This window comes from Chenopodium quinoa, unplaced genomic scaffold, assembly GCF_001683475.1.
Source record: "Chenopodium quinoa cultivar QQ74 unplaced genomic scaffold, ASM168347v1, whole genome shotgun sequence".
NCBI classification, from domain to species: domain Eukaryota; kingdom Viridiplantae; phylum Streptophyta; class Magnoliopsida; order Caryophyllales; family Amaranthaceae; genus Chenopodium; species Chenopodium quinoa.
Window position 1 is genome coordinate 1,453,685 of NW_018743373.1, and position 21,936 is coordinate 1,475,620.

The 21,936-nt window shown below is 35.8% G+C and overlaps 2 protein-coding genes across 2 annotated transcripts; both read right to left on the reverse strand.

Annotated features, from left to right (window-relative positions):
• Positions 1–15,273: 15,273 nt before the first annotated feature.
• On the reverse strand, positions 15,274–18,212 carry LOC110738136 (inorganic pyrophosphatase 2-like). The gene is made up of 5 exons (XM_021918502.1): positions 17,854–18,212; positions 17,594–17,715; positions 17,265–17,469; positions 16,225–16,563; positions 15,274–15,778 (listed from the first exon to the last, which is right to left on the reverse strand). Exons 1-5 carry the CDS (start codon positions 17,989–17,991, stop codon positions 15,584–15,586), a joined length of 999 nt encoding a protein of 332 aa, XP_021774194.1. The 5' UTR covers positions 17,992–18,212; the 3' UTR covers positions 15,274–15,583.
• Positions 18,213–19,868: 1,656 nt separating this feature from the next.
• Positions 19,869–20,582, reverse strand: LOC110738174. Its single transcript, XM_021918550.1, has one exon. The coding sequence runs from the start codon at positions 20,580–20,582 to the stop codon at positions 19,869–19,871; it is 714 nt and encodes a 237-aa protein (XP_021774242.1).
• Between the last annotated feature and the right edge of the window lie 1,354 nt (positions 20,583–21,936).

The following is a 21,936-nucleotide window of genomic DNA, read 5'->3' on the forward strand; positions in this document are numbered from 1 at the left end:
ATGTGATTGCCTCAACTAATTAGGCCATCTGTCCAAATTATATATGGACCTTAATTAAGTAAATAATTAAGGATTTCTGTTTATGTGATATTGAATTATTATCCCAAAGAAGGTTTTCTGATTCTAAACGTATGTGGCTAAAGTTGGTTATGGTTGTAGAGATGCACTTAGTGGCCTTATATTATTGCTTCTAAGTTGTATGTTACTTACATTTGGTAGTAGTGGATTTGGTCTTAAACCTAAAATTGACATGATACATCATGAAAATGATTGTGCAATACATTTTTAACATTACTATAGAAAACTAAAGACTAATTTGAGGTTAGTTGAATATATAGTGTTTGTACATTAGATTGATTTTTGAAGACATTAGACCCTACAATCTGATTAGTTTCTCTTCATCAGGTGATCACTCCAAAGTTGGTTAAATCTGATAAGTTTTTAAATGAGGGTATGTATATAATATATTAATATACGAATATGTTACGGTTCAAATTCCCACACCTTTATTTGTAATTTGTATTGACCTTATGACACATTTACAAATAAGAATAATTATAAATTATTATAGTTTTAAAATAGTAAATTAATGATACTTTATAGCATTTTCGAATTCAAAAGTGGCAAAACTTTGACTTTGTGAATTACTCATCAAGAAATACAATTTCATAATTATTACAAAACAAACAAACAAACAAGATGAAATTAAGTTCAATAGTTGAAAATCCCAAGTTTGGAAAGGGTAAGAAAGTAGAAGCAAAAAAGAGGAGTAGAAATAAAGAAATATATAATAGGGATAAAGCCCATACAGAGAAAGAAGCCAGTGAAATGGGTCGAAATCACATCCTATGTTTAATGGGCCGGATATTTGCAGATTTAATTTAACAAAATGGATCCACTAACAACACTAACTTTTACTGTTTTAGGCCTTAAAGGATTGTGGCCTTTTAAGGTTTTTTTTTTTTTTTTTTTTTTTTTTTTTTTTTTTTTTGTGACAGAGCTTTTTTAGCCAATTTAATTGACTCAGTATATTGTAATAAAATATACTTCTTCCGTTTTTCATTTATTGCACCATAAGGACTTTTACACTATTCACTTAATTTCTTTGACCATCATTTGTGATTTATCCATTAGGAAAAACATAGTCATGTGGGATCTAGTTAGATTCGTCTCGAAATTTACTTTTCAAATATCAAATTTTTATAATTTTCACAAAAGTAAAATAATATCTCAAGTAATGCATTGAGAGGTGTGAAATCCCTCATGGTGCAATAATAAAAGAATGGAGGAAGTATGTAGAATAGTTGGGTTATTAAAAGATTGAAAGAACCATTAGCGAGTTAATATTTTGTTGAAAAGTAAGAAATATAAAAATAAAAGAAATAATTTTTTTTTTTTTAAAAAGAAAAAATAAAAATTAAAAATCCAACATTTAAATTTTCTTCTCTAAAAAATCCAACCTTCCCATCAAAAAAAAAAAAAAAAAAAAAAACTTCACTTAAGCCATAAAAACCCCTAACCTTTATATCCCACCTTCACTAACAGATCCATTAAACTTTCAACTTGTTAAACAGGTTAAAAAGATATTTTTTTTATTTTTTTTTTTTAATTCTCTCAATTTCCCTTCCCAATCCTCATCTTTCTCTCTCCTCTCTCCTCAAACGGAAACAACACAACAGCTAGCCTCGCTACCAATTCTGCCACCACACAACAACAGCCAATTACATCGGCCTGTGCTACCACCGTCATCAACCGGTCACCTACTTCCATCATAGCTGCATCAGCACCTTGCAGCCCCTGCTCAATCGCCTCTCTACTTCCAAATCTAATTAACAACAACCAGCTTATATTACACACTAGCATACTAGCATCAACCGCAACAATTCTCCTCCGTCGCGATCAGCACACACCTCCGATAGCCCATGCAACAAGAATTCGCTCCTATTCCAACCTTGTTTGATTCATCGTCCAATCATCGAAAATCAAACCCCTAACCCCGACCCACTCTAATCCTCCCGCCATTCAGCCGCCCCTCCTCAAGTCCCGTTGATTACATATTGACATGTACTTGAAAAGCGACCCCACCCCTTCCCCAACCCCTGAAATTGCTCAATGGGGCCGTTTGGGGTTAGGAAGGGAGGGGGTCTTTTTATTGGGAGGGGGGCAAGGGAGGTTGTTTTAAGTGTGAGGGTGGGTTAATCGGCTGTTTTCGAGGGTTAGGGAAGCTGCCGACCGGTTTTTTGTGGGGCTAGGGTCTACGGTGTGAAAAGGTGAGGTGGTGGCTGATAAGGGTTTTTTTTTTTTAAAAAAAATTTAGACTAATCACATGTTGACACGTGTCATGATTACCTATTATATCAGGTCATTGACCGATCGAGCGTGCCGGAGCAACCGCATATCAAAGTTCTGATTATTAAATAATGATTGAAAATTGGGATTATTCAAAGTAAATCGGCTAAAACTAATATTATTAAATTAAGGTCCTGTTTGGCGATAGAGTTTAAGGTAGAAATTAGTGTTTTAGAAAAATTAAGTGTGTTTGTCAAGGTAGCGGTTTGAGTAGCGATTAATAGTAGAGGTACCGTTTAGGTAGCTTTTTTTAAACGTTAAAAATAATAGCGTTTAAAAGTAACATGTAGCGTCTATCCAATTTTTGTTATTATATATGTTTAGGGTAAAAACACCCCATGTACGTGGACCAATCCCGTAGTGACACGTGATCCGATCAGAGGGCGACACGTGTCACTATGGGAAGATGATGCGTGTCCAAGGCATAAAAAAGCCCTTGAAATCAGCATTAAAAAGGCCTTATTACATCATGGCCCAAATCCCGAGAGATCTCCATGAAAGCCGCAAAACGGCGCCCCCATGCTACACGTGGCATCACCTGATTGCGTAGCCAATCACGTCATTGAATTTTAGGGTACAAACCATAAAGCGGCACAAACTCCCATCCCTATAAATACCCTAATCATTTATGATGGGAGGGGTAGATTATGACATTACAAGAATAGGGCATTAAATATCTCCAACTTCTCTCTACTTTCTCTCTTTAGCCTTTTCTGTTTCAGATCTCTAACTTGATCGTCGGAGGCGAATATTCCAACAAAGAAATATTTGTTCATTTTACAGGTGTCCGATTCTCATTGCCTGGAGAGCGTGACCAGTATCCGAGAAATTCCAAAAAAACACCTGAAACAATATACTAAAAATATTAATATATTTTACGGATTTTTCACCAAATACCACTGAGTTTAAGCTTAATTCACGTATACCACCAAAAACTTTGTAATACACCATGTACCATTGAGTTTAACATTAATGTCATAACATGCCCTTAATGACTAACGTCGTTAACTTCGTTAGTCATTAAGGTTAATTGTGCCACGTGGCTATCACTTATTGGCTCTTATTAATATTATTTATTTAATTACTTAAATAAAAAATTAAAAAACTTTTAAAATAAATAAATAAATAAACCACCACCAACCTAGCCACCGCTGCCCCTTAGCCCAGCCAACAACCTTACCCCCACCGGCGCTACCATGTCTACACCGGCACCGCCTCCCCATCGGCAACCACCATAACTCACGACGATCCACCTGAACTCGCCCATCCCTTTCCCCTAAACCACCATCCTCTCAAGTCCCACCCTAAAACTCTAAAAACCCACTATCCAACGACTAAACCCACTTATCGGCGCCTAAACCAACCTTCCCCGCACCGGCGAACCTTAGTCACCTCTCAATCTTCGAACTCCACCCCTTCCCCCTTCTGAACCACCATTCCAAAACCCTATAACCCCAAAATCAAAATCTAGGGTTTCGATTTTGAGTTTTGGGATTTTGGGTTGGTTGTTTGCAGCTAAATTAAACGGCAGTGACGTGAGAGAGGGGGGTCTGGGCCGCCGGCATTAGGTTTCGACATGGTGGTTTTCGGCTTAGGTGGAAGGGCTACAGGGAGAGGCATTTTCGGCGGGGAAGGAGGGAAAATTTGGGTTGGGTATGGTGGATCAAGGGAGAGATCTGTGCACCGACGTAAAGCTGGGTGAAAGTTGGCGACGACCCGGTGGTGGTTCAAGATTAGGAGCGGGCGGCGAGGGGCTGGGCTGCTAGGTGGCGATTGTGGGGAGGGGATATGGCTGATAGTTGGTGGTGGTTTTATTTTTTTTTCAATTATTTTTATTAAAGTTTTTTAATTATTTAATTGATTAATTATTTAATTAAATAGTTTAAATAAGAGCTAATTATAGGTTGCCACGTGTCACATTTAACTCTTCATGACTAACGGGGTTAAGAAAAAGGGCATGTTGTGACATTTATGTTAAACTCAGTGGTACATGGTGTATTACAAAGTTTTTGGTGGTATACAGTGAATTAAGTTTAAGCTCAGTGGTATTTGGTGAAAAATCTGTATATTTTAGTATTGCAACAACTATTTTTGGAAAACACTTATATTATCAACCGTTATTTGATCTAGTACTAATTAACAGCTACTCGCTACCCTAACAAATACCCGCTACTCGATCGCTAAACGATATCCGCTACTGATAGTTTTTCCAAATAGAACCTAAATTTTCCTACTTCTTTATTATTGCACCATGTAGGTTTGTGTTTTTGGTAGTGGGAAAAAGAAAGAAAGAAAGAGGGGATAAAAATACAAAAATTATCTATATGATGTAAACCTTTATTAAAAAATCAAGTTTTTAAAGTAAGGATAAATGAGATATCTACAGTGTGAACAGAAATATTTTGTATTTTAAAATAGATATAGTGCAATATTTGTGAAACTTTCTTTACAAAATAACAATGTAACAATTAAAATAACAAAGGAAGTATGTAACAAAGGAAGGTAGTATATACTCTCTTTGTTTTTAAATACTTGCTCCATTTCTTTTTTTGGAAAGCTTTTACAATATTTAATTCATTTTGCACACCTAGTGAACCCAACATAATACTCTCTATCCTCCTATTATTCCACTACTTTTGCTTTTTATAATTTTTTTTATTTTCTCAACTACCCCACTACCTCCATATTTTATTACTTGCTCCATGCGCGGAGTTTTAGGAGAAATGAAACAAGCATTTAAAAACGGATGAAGTATTAAATAACATCTAAGCAGGGTCGTCCCAACTATTATGGAGGCCCTGTACAATTGAGATACATTTGCCCCCCCCTTTTGTCTTAAGTAACGTATAATAATGTTGCATTTTTTTTTTATTAAATGCTCCGCTATGATTTATTTGTTAAAGAGGTTTAGAATAAAGAAATACATGTAATTTGTAATACTATTGAAGAGATCAAAATATGTTGAAAAGCAAAAAAAATAAGTTATAAAAGTATTTACTGGTTATAAAATATAAAAAAAAAGTATATAAGCAAGGCTCGAACATTTCACGTCGAATCATAATCGAATGAAGTGAAAGTGTGGAAAGTCTAGTGTTGCGGATAGTTTTAATTTCTTTTATCTTCTTTCTGTTTTTGAAAACTTATTTTAAGAAAACAGCCAATCCAGTTTGGTTGGTCCATGATATGGGTCCAATATTAGTGTAGTTGTATGGGGCTTGACAAGAGCTTTCCAACGATATATTATAAGCCCAATTCCGATGAGTATTGAGGAAGTTATGGCATATTTACTAAACTGGGCCCGGTTTGAGCCTTATGTGCTGCCCAATGATCTAGGGAGGGCCTAATATGATTTATCATTCCTAATGCAATTAGGAATGGTTTTAGTGTTCTATATTCTTCTAGAAGGTTCTTTTCATTCCTAATTCAATTAGCATTGATAAATTGACTTTTGTCGACTTTTCAAATTTTTAATCAAAATCAAATAGCATTTTCGAGGAAAAGATACGATTTAATCCTCCAGTACGGAAAACTTATCTGATTTTTGAAAACGCGTCAAAAACAGGTCTGGCGCCTGATTCCAGGCATTGGCGCCTGGAACCAGGCGCCTGGCGCCAGCCATTGGCGCTTGGTGCTAGCCATTGGCGCCTGACGCCAATAAGCTGGTGCTGGCGCCAACTCTGTTTTGCGTGCGCCAACCTCGTTTTGCGTGCGTCAAGTGCTCTGTTTTGATATTTTATTTTTTTGGCTAATTTTCTCTATAAATAACGTCGTAAAAACTCCGTTTTTCTCACCAATTCTCATCATTCACGAGTTCTCATCTACAATCAATTTTCATTCATTAATTCTCTCATTCCTATAATCATTCATCTCTTTCTCTAAACCTTGTTTTCATATACAAAATTCCGCATTCGCAAGATCTAGAAACACCTAGCCATATTCGAAGTTGCCTTCGCCCTAGACGCGAAAGGTTTAATTTCTGAGGGTTTGGTCCCAAAATCTCTCTTTCAATTATTTTATTAAATTGTTTTGTTTATTATTTTCCTTGAAGTTACTAACGTGTGTATTTTGTTATTAGAAAGAGGTACGAGGCACCCAAGTAAGTGCTTTAATTGATTAATTGATATTATGATATAGAATTCATGTTTATATTGTTATTATGATATTCCTAGTATCATGTTTAGGGAAAAGGTTATAATATCAAATATGCTTATTATGATTCCTGCGATGCTTCCTATGTTCTTCCTAATATTTATTCATGTTAGTATCATGTTAGGGTTAAAGATTTGATTTTTATTGTTTAGTGACATGTTAGGGTTTGTTATTAATCTTGTTAGTATCATGCCTAGCATCTTGCTACTATTATGTTTTAATATTAACATGAACATGATTATAATTGTTATAATTTGTGATGATTATGAATATTATTATTATTATTGTGATGATGATTATTATTATTGTTATTATAATTATAATTATAATTATTGTTATGATTTTATTATTATGTTGCTTGATATTTATTATTTATTTATTGCTTGATCACACCTTTTATGTATGTTAAAGGGAATTGGTACTTGTAATCACACTTAATAAGATAATTAATAATCTTGTTTAAGGTTAATTTGATTATAATTTCAAGTGATCGCCAATAATAGATTTATTTGTGCATTAAATTCAACCAACATAGATAAACAGGTTTAGAGTTAATCCTATTGATTGCATGTTAATTAAAAAGCGCACATGAATATGATCAGAATAAAGTAGAGGCCTATTATTAGGGTAGGTTCAATCTCTTTTAGGTTGGATTTGTACCGTCATCCCCGAACCCTTATTTGGTTCTAGACCTTATGGAGTTGACGATATCATGGATCGTTAAGGGGTGTAACCTTCACCTCGTGAACGGTTTACAAGTTCCTAAAAAAACTTGTTGGCGACTCTTTTGCTCTATCTTCTTCCCTTTTGGACGCCACCGTACTTTAGTGTATGATCACAGTGGGGTTCAAGCATGGGGTTAACGCTTGAAATTTATTCCCCACAGTTTTTGGCGACTCCACTGGGGAGGATTTCTATTTTAATTCCTGAATTTGTTTCGGAAATGATTTAGAATGAGTGGATGAGACTCGAAACGTTCTAAGTATTTCATGCGCGTAATTTTGATTAACATTATTGTCATATGCATAAAAAAGATCTCATTGGAAAGACCATCCGTAATGAGTTAAAAACATAGGATTTTACACGTAGGAAATTTGAGAAATATCTTTCACAACTAGGACTGAAATAACACCGCGCGAAACTGGAAAATTTTATCGAGCACAGAAAGCTGCTGAGGCATGTGGGAAGTAGCGTTAGGGGCCAGAGCATTGGCGCCATCATTTTAACCATAGCGCCAGACGCCAGTATTGGCGCCAGGCGCTACAGTTAAAAACTGGCGCCAGTCTCTGATTGTTGGCGCCAACCTCCCCCAATACCGAGCCCGAAATATGCGTTCTAATTTCGACCAGTTTTTCGTATTGTTTGCTCGATCCTACTTCCTAATTGAATTTTTTCTCACTTTTCTGAAACCCATATGTGTTCTACTTATGGACATAACCCTCTGGGAATTCATGCTCCATCTACCCGATTGAACGCTCCGTGCAACAAAGGGTACATCCGAGATGTCGAATTAACCAAACCATGGAAGCGAGTTTTTTCTAAAACTCGCGGTGTCCCATCCATTCGCGCCAACCCTTCAGGGTTAGGCTTCCGCGCGGTGCATCCTGACAATTAACCATGGACCCTCTATTGACTAAACCATATCCCGAACTTTAGAGAACTAGAGCCATGGTTAGGTTGCAAACTCATTGCATCATGTTGTGACTACTTGTGCATCTCCTACTTGTGCATACTTATTATGTGACTAAATTAATCGTTTGGTTTGACTTGTGTTTGTAAATAAGTCTTAATAAACTAATTAATGACTAAAGGACTTTGTTTAATTAATTAATTAATTAATTAATTAATTTGAGCTAAAAAAAATAAACTTAAAATCGATTCATAATCCCTTTAAGTCAACCCGGATTTTTATTCCCGTATACTGCACAAGCGTCAACTTGTTTTGGTCATAGCCGAAGTTCTAGGAAGATTTACGAGTTGTACAGCCTATGGATCTGTAGCCCCGAGTTTTTTATTTAATTTGGCGTTGGTTTCATCCCAAACAGAGTCGCAGATCAAATGTTATGACTAAAATACCACAGTCTGTCCAGTTTAATGCATATACGCGAGGTCTTAATTTAGTCTTTGCTTGAGTCTAGTCACGTAGTCTAGCCACATGGTCATGACACAAGTCTTAACATGTCACATACACTCACTAGTCATAGCACACACTTTTTATATGTCACCGTGACCATGTCCTAGGTTCATGCATGAGTCGGTCTTTTCCGTCATTTGAGTTGGGGGGAACATTCTATTCCTAATTCTTCATATCCCTCCATCTAAATCTTCTTTCACATTCTATTCCAATCTTTCTCCACTTCCTCCATCCATTTTATGTTGAATAAATTTTGAGTCAAATAATTAACAATGAATATCCCCAAATTCCTTTTCCATAGTACTTGGTCGAGGAGAGAAGGGATATTAATCAAGGACAACCTCTTTGTTCAAGTCTCACTTTTTGATAAACCGATTCGTCAAAAGAGGAAGACTAAGAAGATAATGGCAACTCAAGAGGAAGTTAATGAACTTAGGAGTCAATTCACTAACGTGACTGAGACACTGAAGCTACTCACACTCAAGATCGATGATCCCGTGAAGCAACAACAAATGAACCTCATGCAAGAAAGTTTGAGCAAGCTATCTAGTGACTACAAATTTCAGGGCATGAGTTCACAAGGGGTCTCGCTGGACAAGAAACTTCTTTCACATAAGTTCAACGCCACTGACATCCCTAAATTCAAGGCAATAGATAACCCTTACTTCCATCTAAGAGCTTTCGAAACTATAATGAACATTAAGGGTATCGATAAGAAGGTTTTCCCCTCTCTGTTCCCACTATCTCTTGAAACCGTTTGCCAACAATGGTTCTTCTCCCTCGACAAGGAGAAAACCTCTACCTGGGAATCGATAGTAAACGCTTTTGTTGATAGGTACAAGTGCAATATTCAAGTTGAAACCGACCATAGACAACTTGAGATGCTAAGACAAAAGGAGAATGAAGGTTTTACTTCTTTCTTTAATAAATGGAGGGAAACTTCCGCCAAGATGATTGAGGTTCCCACCGAAAAGGAGTCTGTGAGGATGTTTATCAAGAATCTCCAAGAAAAGTATTCAAAGCATTTAAAATATCAACACAATCTGAATACTTTCAAGACCGTTTATGACGTCGGAATTGAAATCGAAGATGACCTCGCAAAGCAAAAAACTACAAACAATAGCAACCACGGTGGCTGGAAAGGAAAGAAGAACGACAATCCTTCTTCTTCCGAAAACGCCCACTCTAGTAATAATGTTAGTACCTTTGACTATAATGGTGTCTTATCCATGGACAATCAAGGATATAAAAGGAAACCGAGGCGAGAGTTCACACCCATTGGAATGACCTACGGTGCTGCTTTCGATCGTCTCTACGATCGAGGATTAATCAAACCTATTGGCCCTACCGAGGATCCAACACCGGAAAATCGATCTTCGAGATGGAATCCAAACTCCTATTGCAAGTACCATTGAGGAAATGATCATACTACTGATGAATGCTACAGGTTTCAAAACCTCATTCAAGATCTCATAGAGGCAAATAAGATCCCATTACCTCTAGCTAGTGAGAAGACTGGATGATGACAGAGCAAACAACACAAGATAGAGGCGAACTTCAACGACAAGATTTCATGACCTCTTTTTCTATTTTCTTTTTCATTTTTTCCTTTCCCCAATAAGTCTAGCATAGGCACCTTTCTATTCTCCTTAGATTTATTTTGTAGGATCACTATTTATTTTCTTTTAATAAAATGAGCATTTATTTCCTTATATATGATCATTTCATTACATTGCATTAAAAAAAAAAAAAAAAATCCATGTCGAATTAAGCACAAGGTATACCAATTATTTGAGGCACCCCTTGTAGCCACATCATATCTCCTTTCACCTTGCAAATCTATAATCCTTTCTTCATAAACCACTTTGAGCCTCGTCTAACGATAGACCCCTCATTTTTTCAACCTACATCTACCTAACCTTGGGATGGGATGGTGTGTAACTTATGCAATTCTAAAAAGCTTGAGTGATTTCAAAAGATCAAAATTAAAATAGCAAAAATAAGAAAAAAATAAATAAATAAAGTGTACAAAAGGGCAAGTGTTCCAATGTCTTTGATATGAAAATATCTTCGATAGGAACACGTCTCAAATTGCGTCTCTTATCGAGGGCTCGGTACCGTGCCTGAGAAACATGAATGCCAAGTGAGTAATAGACCGCATGATCGGGATTTCCCACACTTATAAAAATAAAATAAATGCTAAAGCAAAAAAAAAAAAAAAAAAAAAAAAAAAAAAAAAAAAAAAAAAAAGAAGAGAGCTAAAAAAGAGTAGAAACTCAAGCATAAAAATAAAGATTTCAAAAGCAAGGTTGCACACCTTGGGGGATTATCTAGGGTCTTGAGACTTTATCCCTTTTTTCTATAACCTTTAGCCTAACCACGTTGCAACCCTTAAAAGACCTTTTTGAGGTATACATACTTGTGCGAGGTTCGGCTAGAGCTACGTCCGGCCTGATTCCTAACGGATACGTAGGCAACCTCACATCGAGGTGCGGTCGTAATAAACATGCATTCATATTCATATTCACACACTGGCACCATGATCATATCAAGGGATTTCCTATGCTCATCCCTATTCACCTAGAGCTAGACTTGGGGGCTTGATCCCTATATCATTAGCTTACCTAGCCTAAGAGTCACCATTATTTGACTCTTCTAATAATAATATTTTTCCACACACTTAGCCTTTGCGGCCTAACTTTAGTGTCACTATCACACACATCACAGATACATGACCAAATATACCTTCCATTAGGAACCCTTTGTCATGAAATCTTAACACAACATTGAAGCATGCCTTGTCATATCAACATCACTCATCATTGCATCACAAAGTACGAAGTGCGTAGCCTCCGTGCCTTAGTTACCCAAATACTTTCATCGTGGAGTCAACAATTGAGAAAGCCTAGGATGGATTAATCCTTGCACCTTGAGAGATAGTATCAAACAACATTTGACTAAGCTCATTCCACATGCATCTTCAAATTTTCGATTTTCTTTTTCACGTCTTTCTTTTTCAGGAGAAAGTCGGTACCCTCCACAAAAATGACGGAAATTTTTTGCTTTTTTGCATTTTCGAGTAGCATAGTCAACACTATGCACACACGGGTCACGAGTCACACGTGTCATTTTACTTCGAGTCGAGTCAACCTCGAGTCAATCAATCACAGAGAATCAAGTTTATACCTTAAGTCGTGTCAAGTCAATGAGTCAAGCAACGCTAAACCTTAGTTCAACCCTAAGATAATTAAAAAGATTGGAAAAGTTCTATAGTCAAAATAAATACAGGTGCAGCAGAACAGGGAAGACCCTACTCCAGCGCCTGGCGCTAGATCGTTTTAGTAGCGACAGAGCTCGAAGCCTCTCAGAAAGGTAATTTCGACCTCATACAACAATTTCGGGTTCCTTGGTACGCCAGTTAGCCCCTATAAGCAATTTGACATGATTAAGTAGTCGGTTTGATTGTCTTCATCAAGTGGCAAATTTTCCTGAAATAGATTGTCGGTCGACTCTTTTTTGCAAATGTTCCAAGACGCGGATTGTCAATAGTGGCAATATTTCCCCCAAAGGATTGTCGCATAGCGTTGGCAAATTTCCAAGGTGGATTGCTTTCAAGAGTTATATTCCAAGATGTGGATTGTCGATTGTAGCAAAATTCTTATGACAGATTGTTACGAAGCATTGACAACTTTTCCAAAAATTGGATTTTGGCAAATTTTCCGAGATACAGATTGTCGCTTCATCGTGGCAACATTTCCAAGGATGGATTGTTACGTGGCATTGATAACTTTCCCTAAATCGGATTGTCATACATCATACAAGGGTTGTGTTGGCAACTATTCCCAAATAAAAGAGGATTGTCAACATACTGATTCACAAGCAGCAGAGCGCCGACGTACTGGCATAACAACATTAAAGATTAAAAAGCAGTGATCTTTTCGAAGACTATCACAGCGGAAATTGGAGTCATATCAAAAAGAAGCTCTTTGTTCAGAGACGCGTGAACATATCAAAAGGAAGCTCTTTGTTCAGAGACGAGTGAACATCGAAACAACAAGGTGGCGTTCCCTAGATTGTGGAGAGTTGTCACAAACAAATGAGGATTGTTTCAAGAGAAGCAATCTTCGATAGTATTCCTTTGGACGTGGAATACTATCATAGCGGAGGAGGATCGTTTCAGGCAAAGAAATCTTCTAATTTGGAAGCATTTACGGGCATAGCGGTTTTCAAGCGAGATGGCATTCTCTAGCTTGCAGGAGGTCATCAAAATAATCGGTTACTTTAAGAGACGTGTGCTCGACGGTGCAAGATAAGCGTTTCTTAACTCTTTTATCTGTTTAACTAACGCTAGTTTTGCAGGTATCGGCGTTACAAGAATGATTTAGGATCGCAGAACGTTCTGAATCATTCTCCGTCCCTATCGATACTTCAACTTTCGTTTTCGAAACTTGCGTTTCTCCAAACTCAGTCAAAGTGAGGGCTTTTGTAGACACCCATTTGTGTCTCCCCAAAACCAAACCCAGTGATGAGTACCTTTCACGTCGAATCATAATCGAAGGAAGTGAAAGTGTGGAAAGTCTAGTGTTGCGGATAGTTTTAATTTATTTTCTCTTCTTTCTGTTTTTGAAAACTTATTTTAAGAAAACAGCCAATCCAGTTTGGTTGGTCCATGATATGGGTCCAATATTAGTGTAGTTGTATGGGGCTTGACAAGAGCTTTCCAACGATATATTATAAGCCCAATTCCGATGAGTATTGAGGAAGTTATGGCATATTTACTAAACTGGGCCCGGTTTGAGCCTTATGTGCTGCCCAATGATCTAGGGGAGGGCCTAATATGATTTATCATTCCTAATGTAATTAGGAATGGTTTTAGTGTTCTATATTCTTCTAGAAGGTTCTTTTCATTCCTAATTCAATTAGCATTGATAAATTGACTTTTGTCGACTTTTCAAAATTTTAATCAAAATCAAATAGCATTTTCGAGGAAAAGATACGATTTAATCCTCCAGTACGGCAAACTTATCTGATTTTTGAAAACGCGTCAAAAACAGGCCTGGCGCCTGATTCCAGGCATTGGCGCCTGGTGCTAGCCATTGGCGTCTGGCGCCAATAAGCTGATGCTGGCGCCAACTCTGTTTTGCGTGCGCCAACCTCGTTTTGCGTGCGCCAAGTGCTTTGTTTTGATATTTTATTTTTTTTGGCTAATTTTCTCTATAAATAATGTCGTAAAAACTCCGTTTTTCTCACCAATTCTCATCATTCACGAGTTCTCATCTACAATCAATTTTCATTCATTAATTCTCTCATTCCTATAATCATTCATCTCTTTCTCTAAACCTTGTTTTCATATACAAAATTCCGCATTCGCAAGATCTAGAAACACCTAGCCATATTCGAAGTTGCCTTCGCCCTAGACGTGAAAGGTTTAATTTCTGAGGGTTTGGTCCCAAAATCTCTCTTTCAATTATTTTATTAAATTGTTTTGTTTATTATTTTCCTTGAAGTTACTAACGTGTGTATTTTGTTATTAGAAAGAGGTACGAGGCACCCAAGTAAGTGCTTTAATTGATTAATTGATATTATGATATAGAATTCATGTTTATATTGTTATTATGATATTCCTAGTATCATGTTTAGGGAAAAGGTTATAATATCAAATATGCTTATTATGATTCCTGCGATGCTTCTTATGTTCTTCCTAATATTTATTCATGTTAGTATCATGTTAGGGTTAAAGATTTGATTTTTATTGTTTAGTGACATGTTAGGGTTTGTTATTAATCTTGTTAGTATCATGCCTAGCATCTTGCTACTATTATGTTTTAATATTAACATGAACATGATTATGATTATAATTGTTATAATTTGTGATGATTATGAATATTATTATTATTATTATTGTGATGATGATTATTTTTATTGTTATTATAATTATAATTATTGTTATGATTTTATTATTATGTTGCTTGATAGTTATTATTTATTTATTGCTTGATCACACCTTTTATGTATGTTAAAGGGAATTGGTACTTGTAATCACACTTAATAAGATAATTAATAATCTTGTTTAAGGTTAATTTGATTATAATTTGAAGTGATCGCCAATAATAGATTTATTTGTGCATTAAATTCAACCAACATAGATAAACAGGTTTAGAGTTAATCCTATTGATTGCATGTTAATTAAAAAGCGCACATGAATATGATCAGAAAAAAGTAGAGGCCTATTATTAGGGCAGGTTCAATCTCTTTTAGGTTGGATTTGTACCTTCATCCCCGAACCCTTATTTGGTTCTAGACCTTATGGAGTTGACGATCTCATGGATCGTTAAGGGGTGTAACCTTCACCTCGTGAACGGTTTACAAGTTCCTAAAAAAACTTGTTGGCGACTCTTTTGCTCTATCTTCTTCCCTTTTGGACGCCACCGTACTTTAGTGTATGATCACAGTGGGGTTCAAGCATGGGGTTAACGCTTGAATTATTCCCTACAGGCCCTAAGCGATTTTGGGCCCTGTGCGGTTGCGCATGCCGCACACCCTAAGGGTCGGCCCTGCATCTAAGCCCTACTTTTTAGTGTTTAGAGGGCCACAAGGGCGGAGATGAGAATCGAACTCGAGATTGCCTGAAATCGGAAGGTAGCTGTAACCATTTGAGTTATCCCTCACTTTCACATTTGAGCCCTATAAATTACACAATCAAATTATCGGACCGTGCTATTGGCTCTATTCTCATAAACATAACTATTAACTACTCCCTCCGCCTTTAAAAGGTTCCTCTATAGACTAAAAATGGAGTAATCAATTTCAAATTCAAAAATCAGTTGAAACACAAAGGCTAAAAGACAGCCAAAAAAAAAAAAAAAAAAAAAAGCAGAAAAGTGTATATGAATTATGAGGTTTACACGTCTTAAACTTGAAGCCTTGCCACATATAAAAAACGTGATTACATCAAATTCCAAGTAAAAGTGAAGAACAACCTCTTAAAACTGAAGTTGCTGGTACAGGTAGCACGCTTATTTGATTTTGTCCCAATAGTTTCTTCACTCGTGAACCCCTTGTTGATATCCTGTTCTTCTTTGAGATGCCGAAAGATACGGATCTTGGATTATATGGATGCATTATACAACTATTTTGCGGTCCAACCTGCATATGATGAGACAAACAGGTCAATTACTAATCAAAAGACCGATTATGAGATACGTAAGACTTGAGATCCGTTCATTCAAGAATTATAGCGACGGGGATTTAAACCTGTAACCTAATAAGTACAAAGTCTATTTCTATGAAAAAAGTTTAGAAAGCATACACAAAATTAAAAGGGTATATTTCATTCATTTAGTTGCTTCATAGTATGAGCAAGAAAGGTTAGATACATTTTTTTTTTGAGATACATAAACCTAAGGTTCAATCCCCAAAAGAAAAAAGGTTTTAAAAAAAAAGAGGGATTATTGATTAGTTTAAATTTTTTTTTTTTGTTCTACCAAATTAACATTGACAAAAAGGGTTTTAACTCCCACCCTCCCGTTTCTATTAGTAGTAGTGTTACACTGTTACATGAAGCAAACAAGAAAAAGTTTCTAAATAGGTACTCGAAGAGCTTGAGGCATGGCATCATGGGACGAGATTGGCAATGACTCGAATTTGCAATCAAGGTTGAAGAACTGGTTGGCATCAGCATTGGTGATAATAGCTTGGATGAGTGACAATAGAACTCGTTCGAATTCAGCCCCGTCGGTCCATTCATGGATTTTGGATTTGATAAGCTTCGGATTGTTTGAGATTAAATCCCAAACAGGGAAGTCTTTCCTTGGCATAAGATAGTCACTTTCTCTAAGTCTTAAAGAAGGGCAATAATCTCCAATTCCATCTCCTAAATAGATGAATTTCTTGTTTCCATGCTCACATAGTAGCCTTTTAATCACTAGGCCCTGCAATTGGTTACAATAGTACAAATAAATAACTACATAACTATAAACATGTACTAATAATACATTGAACTAATATTAATGATATAATGAATTTAGAGATTTATAGAAATCATGGTATTATTGCTTTCACATGATGATTCATGTTACTCATTAAGTCATTAGTCATTTAGTCATTACCCTCCAATCCTCCATATGGAAACACAATATTGAGTATGATAATGTCTAGGAGATAACTAAAATAAATTAAAAAAAAAAAAAAAAAAAAAACCCAAAGCTACCTTTGGCAAAAAAAATAAAAATAAAAATAAAAATATAGTAACAAAAATACAAAAGATTGTATGTGGTTAGGTTTTCTCCACTTGTTAGACCATATGTGGTTAGGTTTTCCTCCAACGTGATATGTGGTTAGATTTTTTTCCAAAGTGGACTACGTATAGAGTACACGTACTTCGTACTAAGAACCAATAAAATTGACTAATCACGAACAACAATTAACTTAAATTAACTTAATATTTTTTTTAATAAAAAACCTATAAAATTGACTAATCACGAAAAACAATTCAATAGACCAAATTCGTATTAGAGTTTCTTGTGAGAAGAGTCTCCTAATATTTTGTGTTACCTTTAAACTTTTCAAATTTCCACCCCAGCCCCACCTACACAGAAAAAATTACTTGTAAATAAATTAATTAAAAATTTACCTTGCACATGTTAGGAGGGCAGGGGTTGCAACATCCATGAGGAGACTTGGTAAAATCATGGTGTGGTAAAATCCTTAATCTTCCTTCTTCATCAACATAACCCGGATTTGTGTTAATCTCCGAGAAATAATCACTCAACCCAAGATGATCCAATATTGTTTCAATGAAGAATGTATTTGCATCACTCACTATCCTCAATTCACACCTGTTTCATTAATTAAATTTTATTAAATTAAATCCCAAAAATTATTGGGTAATTTAAAATGTAATTTTAAATAACACCCAGAAAATAAAAAATAAAAAAATATCAAATTAATTTTTTTACATACCCTGCATCATGAGCAGCTTTAATCGCTGGTACTATTTGAGGATGAATTGGAGTTCTTTTCAATACTTCAACAATATCATAAATCGTTACTCCTTTTTCATGCATTTCCTTCATCAATGTATCCTGCAAAAAATATTAAATTCAGAATTAATTAAATATAAAAAATAAAAAAAAAAACAAAAAAAAAACAGAGGAAAACAGAGGATTCAAAAAACAGAGTATAAAAAACAGAGGATTAAAACTAAAAACAGAGGAACTAACCATCATAGAATTCCAAGGCATGGAATTAAGGAGTTGATTGAAAGAATTTGTAAAACCCAATTCATCAACAACCCAATTGTCACTATCACAATCAATAATTGTTTTATCAAAATCAAAAACAACAATTATTCCTTCCATTCTTGAGAATTTTGAAAGAAGAAAGTTGGGATTTTTTTTTCTTTTAATTTGGTGAAATGGGTCTAAATTTGGTTGAGTACTAAACTAGAAGTATAGTGGGTATTTATAGTTTGAAGAACAAGAATAGTTTGATACCAAGGAATATTACGTTTTTGTGCGTGTTTGTAAGGCGAGCCATTAAAGACTCCAGCTTTCTAGGTTTACAAAATTAATTAATATCACGTTTTTTTTTTGTTAATCTAGTATTTTCTGGTACATCTTTTTGATGCCGCGGATCAATTTTATTGAGGGTTTTTTAGCCGTTGGATGAGGTGGACCTATTGAATCTAAGGGTTTTTATTTAATTAATTTTAAGTGGCCTTGTAGTCTCTCGAAAAAAAAATGTTGGTTTTAGTCTTTTAGACTTTTAGTGGATTCTAATCGATAATCCCTTTTTTTTTAAACCTTTTTTTATTATAATCTAATAATTTTTTTTTGAATAAAATTATAATCTAATAATTTTTTTGAATAAAATTATAATATTTTTATAATATTATAAATTATATTATAATCTAAAATATTTAAGCAGTTTAATTAAATAAAAACCCTTAGATTCAATAAGCAGTTTAATCTAAAATTTTGAAGAATTATAATCTAATAATTTTTTTGAATAAAATTATAATTCAATTTGTACGTTTGAAATATTGGTATTTATCGAAAATAAAATTCTAAAATAACAATTTTATCGTAAAACTCTATCCAAATAAAATTTTAAACTAACCTTTTTTTTTTAATCGCCTATTTAAATCTATCCAACCCGGCGTGACACTACTTGGCGAAATGTTGGAACACCAAGTGTCACTGCCTTGTGACCTAGGTAAAAGTTTATTTTTATATATTAGTTATATGATTTAAAGGCCTGTTCTGCTTCAGTTTAATTCTAATTTTAGTTCACCTCACCTCACCTCAGTTCAGTTAATAAGAATAGACCCTAAATCCTGAAAGAAATAGAAGGGGATACAAGGGAATATACTTGAGGATTTGGACGTGGCATGTCTTACTTTGAATTGCACCTTACCAAATTACGTACAAATTAATCTTCAAAAATAGAATATTCTTTAGGTTTCTCCATGAGATAGAAGGATGGTTATTGCCTGCCGTTTTACAGTTGGTATTTAAGTTTTAGCGTTTCTATGTGTTCTCACTTCTCACTACCACCAAAGGTTTAATACTTTTTTTTTTTCCCTAATACTCCTTTTGTTTTTGACAAAACAATATTCACCCTTTTCAATTTCAAACTTGAGGAGAACATTGTTTTATTCTTTGGCGTTTGGCCCTTTTTTTTATTTTTTGGGAATCATACTATGGATTTTGCTTCTGTAGCATATGCCAATAAGGTTTCTATTACTTTGTGGCAAACTGGCAATAGTCCCCATGTTTAATTGTGGTTACATTATAATAAAGTACGAGTATAATGTATTTTAAAATTATAATAGAAAATTGTCAATGTGGTAGGTCTAATAATAATAATAATAATAATAATAATAATAATAAATAATAATAATAATAATAATAAAACTAGTAAAAATTCCGATTACAAATATGATAATAATCTTATGAGCAAAGAACAAAAAAGAATTAGCGGGGGTATATATTCATACCTACTTTACCATCTAACAAGTTTTACGCACAATATGCCATATTAGAGTAAATGCTGAGTACTTTTTCCACTATTAATAGTTTTTTGTAATGTTGTTCATGTTCTTGAAAAAAAAAAGCAAAATTATCCTTAATAGCACCAACTATAGGTTAGGTATTTGGGTGCAATGAATAGCACAATATTAATGGGGTGTAATCTTTTTTTTTTTTTTTTTTTTGAAACCTCTCTCAAAGGGAACTTATATTAATAAATCATTAGAAACAAAAGGAGAAATACAACTCGGAACATCGTTAACCCACACTCTTCGCCCCAACTCCCAAGGTTGGTAGTGAGCTAAAGTATGCGCTACTTTATTACCACTACACTTAACAAAAGACCAAGAAATAAAATCAAAACTAGAACATAAACTCAAAACATCATCTAAAATTAAATGGAAATTACTCTGTCCCTTCGAGCCCTTACGCAAAGCTTGAATCAGCTGCAAACAGTCACTTTCCACCACCACATTCTTGAAACCCATCTCAATCGCCCAGTTCATACCCAAAACAATTACCTTAGCTTCTGCAATTTTTGCTTCCCAAGTCTCCTTGCACTGGTACGCTGCACACCCAAGCACATTGCCTTCACAGTCTCTCGCAACAGCCCCAAAACCAGAACCCACATCCCCCAACAAACCTGCATCAACATTCAGCTTAATACATCCCAATTCAGGCCTAGTCCAGCTCACGGGGTGGCTCACAACTTGCTGCCCCTGAATCTGCCCACTCCCACCTCCTCCCTCCCTCACTTCCCCGCAAATCTTCATCGCATAGTTAATAGTAGTCACAAGGTCTGGATGTTCTCCTTCAATCACCCAAGCATTTCGTGCACTCCAATTAGCCCAACAAATGGTGAGAATATTTTCCACATCAGTTATCTCAAGCTCCTTGAAACAATAATCCCACCAGTCCATAACGCAACGAAATCTCAAATCAGCAACATCACTGTAAGGGGACTTATACCATATTTCCCGAGCTAATGCGCAATCTTTTCGCAATCTTTTAAGGCATGTATCACAGATTCCTCAGCACCATTACACACACCACACACTGAATCAAAATCCTTCAAACGCACACTCAACCCTTTTTTAGTAGGCAAAGCTTCGTGGCAGGCTCTCCACAAAAATACCTTTGTCCTAGGAAGCACTCGGACAGCCCATATCTTCTTCCAAATTCCCAGAGACGAGGTAGCAGCCACCTCATTCATCTTCCAGTCGTCATCAAATAGAGCTCTATACGCTGATCTAACAGAATATACTCCACTCTTCTCTAAGTCCCAGCATAACTTATCTTCTGGAAGGCGATTACTCAAAGGAATATTCAGAATTCTTTGCTGCTCAAACGGAAAAAAGACGCCAGCAATCACAGTCGGGTCCCAACACTTCTTCACAGGATCAATGAGATCACAGACCTCCAAATCAGAACTAACATTCCCCCTAGGAGATAAAACTCTAAGAGTTTGAGTGTTAGGAATCCAAGGATCATCCCACACTCTAATCTTTTCATCATTTCCGACTCTCCATCTCATGCCCCTTCTAAGGACCCAACGAGCTTCCCAAATTCCTCTCCATGTATAACTAGGAGAAGTACCCAAATCTGCCTCCATAAAGCTCTTCGAAGGATAATACTTGCCTTTCAAAACTTGTTCAATCAAGCTACCCCGTTCCATAGCAAGTCTCCACGCTTGTTTCCCAAGTAAAGCCCAATTGAAAAGTTTAAAATCTCTAAAGCCCAACCCTCCTTCATTTTTCGGACGACATAATTTTTTCCAAGCGAGCCAATGTATCTTTCTCTCCCCTTGCTTTTGACCCCACCAAAACTGAGCAACCAAAGATCGGATTTCATCACAAAACGAGGATGGGAACTTGAACACACTCATCGCATAAGTAGGGAGAGATTGGGCCACCGCCTTTATCATAACCTCCCTACCCGCCTTAGATAGAACCATCCCCTTCCAACCTTGGAGCTTCTTCCACAACTTCTCCTTTACTCCTCTAGTAATCACTTTCTTCGACCACCCCACAATAGTTGTCAGCCCCAAATAGCGATCATGTACATCCACAAGCTTCACACCCAAACTTTCCGCTAAAGCAAACCTCCTGTTTTGAGTCACACCCTTACTAAAAGACACCGTAGTTTTGTCAAAATTGACCTTTTGCCCGGACGACCTCTCATAAAGCTCAAGCACCCCTTTAATGGCAGCCACATCTTGTTCCGCAGCTCTAGTAAATATAATGCAATCATCGGCGAAAAGAAAATGATTAATAG

What these genes read in the sequence shown, in the direction of transcription:
- LOC110738174 (XM_021918550.1), bottom strand. Translation starts at nt 20,582, where the DNA reads ATGGACTGGTGGGATTATTGTTTCAAGGAGCTTGAGATAACTGATGTG.
- LOC110738136 (XM_021918502.1), bottom strand. Translation starts at nt 17,991, where the DNA reads ATGGAAGGAATAATTGTTGTTTTTGATTTTGATAAAACAATTATTGAT. An exon ending in AAAGCTGCTCATGATGCAGG is followed by an intron (nt 17,470 to 17,593) that starts GTATGTAAAAAA and finishes TTAATGAAACAG; the next exon opens with GTGTGAATTGAGGATAGTGA. An exon ending in CCATGCCTCAAGCTCTTCGA is followed by an intron (nt 15,779 to 16,224) that starts GTACCTATTTAG and finishes CATCATATGCAG; the next exon opens with GTTGGACCGCAAAATAGTTG.